The sequence below is a fragment of the Arachis duranensis genome, chromosome 5, assembly GCF_000817695.3.
Source record: "Arachis duranensis cultivar V14167 chromosome 5, aradu.V14167.gnm2.J7QH, whole genome shotgun sequence".
Taxonomy (NCBI): domain Eukaryota; kingdom Viridiplantae; phylum Streptophyta; class Magnoliopsida; order Fabales; family Fabaceae; genus Arachis; species Arachis duranensis.
Window position 1 is genome coordinate 84,224,362 of NC_029776.3, and position 1,945 is coordinate 84,226,306.

Sequence of the window (1,945 nt, forward strand, 5' to 3'; positions counted from 1 at the left end):
AATATTATATAATTAAATATACTTATAAAATTATTTTATATAAAAAATATATTAAAATTAAATTCTTATTTATATTGTATGAGTTGCATGAGGCACGAATAAACAACTCTATCAAGAAGTAAAAACACGCATACACTATACAAGGAAACTGAGTAACTTCAATAATTATTTTTAAATTAAATGTTAAAATATTCTATGGCTAAAATTTGAGAGCTTGTCAAATCATGCAGTAACAAGATCACGTCAAAAAAGGTATGTATAAGGATACTCTAGTACTTAAGTCAGCTTTGTATGTTTTGTGAAAATCTAAATTAGATAGATTTACTTTCTTTAGTTTTCTCATTTCCTTCTTAAGTTTGTCACTACTACTTTATTTAAGATTCTTAGACTTAGTCGAGAACAAAATTTTTTTTTTGAAAGTAAAAGAGCTCGACACATTAATGTGGAGCATGCAGTATCACACAACAGAAAACAACGCATTAAGCATCAAGCAAAGAACAACTCCTAAACCAAGCAGACAAAAATCCCATGTCATCTCCGGCATAACCATCAACAACCCTAGGGATAAACACTTCTCCACTCATCGCAGCTAAGGAAGGTCATTGTGATGATATCTTGTACGCCTTTACCCTCATTCTCAAAAATCCGCCTATTTCGCTCCATCCAAATGTGCCAAACGATTGCACAGAAAGACCTCAATCGCTGCTTCCGATCGTCTTGTCGTCGCGGCTCATCTGTCCAACTTAAGAAATGATCCTTCACCAGCTCCGGAACCGTCCAGTACCGACCAAATACAGATATCCATGCACTCCACACATGCCAAGCAAATTCACAGCCAAGAAACAAATGATGGACCTGCTCTACATCCTTATTACATAGCACACAGTTCTTATCATCCTGGCTAATAATCCCGATCCTACTTAGCCGTTCCTTAGTATTCACCCTGCCTACTAGTACAAACCACACAAACAGTTCCACTCTTGGTGGAACCAACTCTTTCCAAATGGTCTTGGTGAAGCTGTAGCTAGTTACATCCTCTGATAGCATTCCTTCTTGTAGCACCTGCACAAACGAGTTAGTAGAAAAGATACCAAAATTGTCCACATATGTTAAATGTCCTAGGTGATATTCAAAATTCACAAATATTTAACTAAAATTAATCTATTTTATTAGTATTATTGCAAAAAAAAAAAAGGAAAAAAAGAGGTAGCCAGATCCAGAGATCCTAGGTAGCTGTTGCTGAAACAAGCTAAGCAAACCTCGTATCGTACGTATGCCAAACAGTAATGTTAACGTTAACGTCAAACCTCAATTTAGTGACCGAAAGTCCTTTTTATCCTTATTAAATCCCACTTTCTCTCTAAAAAATTAAACAAATAAATAAAAAGATAACTTCAATATTACAAGACTAACAAATATTATTATTTTAAATTAATAATTAATCAATAATAATTTATATTTATATTTATCAAAATTTATGTATATAAATCAATATAAATTATATTTATTATATCATAATTTATATGTATAAATTAATATTAAAAGTAATTTAGCACTTATATTAAATAAATATTGATAAAATTGATAAAAAATATTTTTTTTAATTTTTCTAAAAAAAATCTCAATTTTTTTAAACTCATCCAAACAAATTCTAAACCCTAAGACGATTGTCTGAAAAGATAATACTGAAAATAAAAAAGTCTCCTCGCTTAGCTTCTTTTACTTTCCTTTCCCTTTCTTTTTTCCAAAGCTTCACTTCCCACGCAAAAGTGCGAAACTCAATGGACCCACCACCGCCACCGCCACCGGCAGCCACGTCATCCAACGGCGCCAACAAGCTCCGCCTCATGTGCAGTCACGGCGGTCATTTCCTCCCCCGTCCACGCACCAACACTCTCTTCTACGCCGGCGGCGAGACACGCATCGTCTCCTTCCATCGCCACAA

At 34.2% G+C, this 1,945-nt stretch overlaps 1 protein-coding gene across 1 annotated transcript in view; it reads left to right on the forward strand.

Moving 5' to 3' along the window:
- Positions 1 to 1,692: 1,692 nt before the first annotated feature.
- Positions 1,693 to 1,945, forward strand: part of LOC107489987 (uncharacterized) — a gene marked incomplete in the record, with an annotated part of 2,709 nt that continues 2,456 nt past the window's right edge. Inside the window, 1 exon segment of the mRNA XM_016110762.3 lies at positions 1,693 to 1,945. Coding sequence (XP_015966248.1) covers positions 1,782 to 1,945 — 164 coding nt within the window.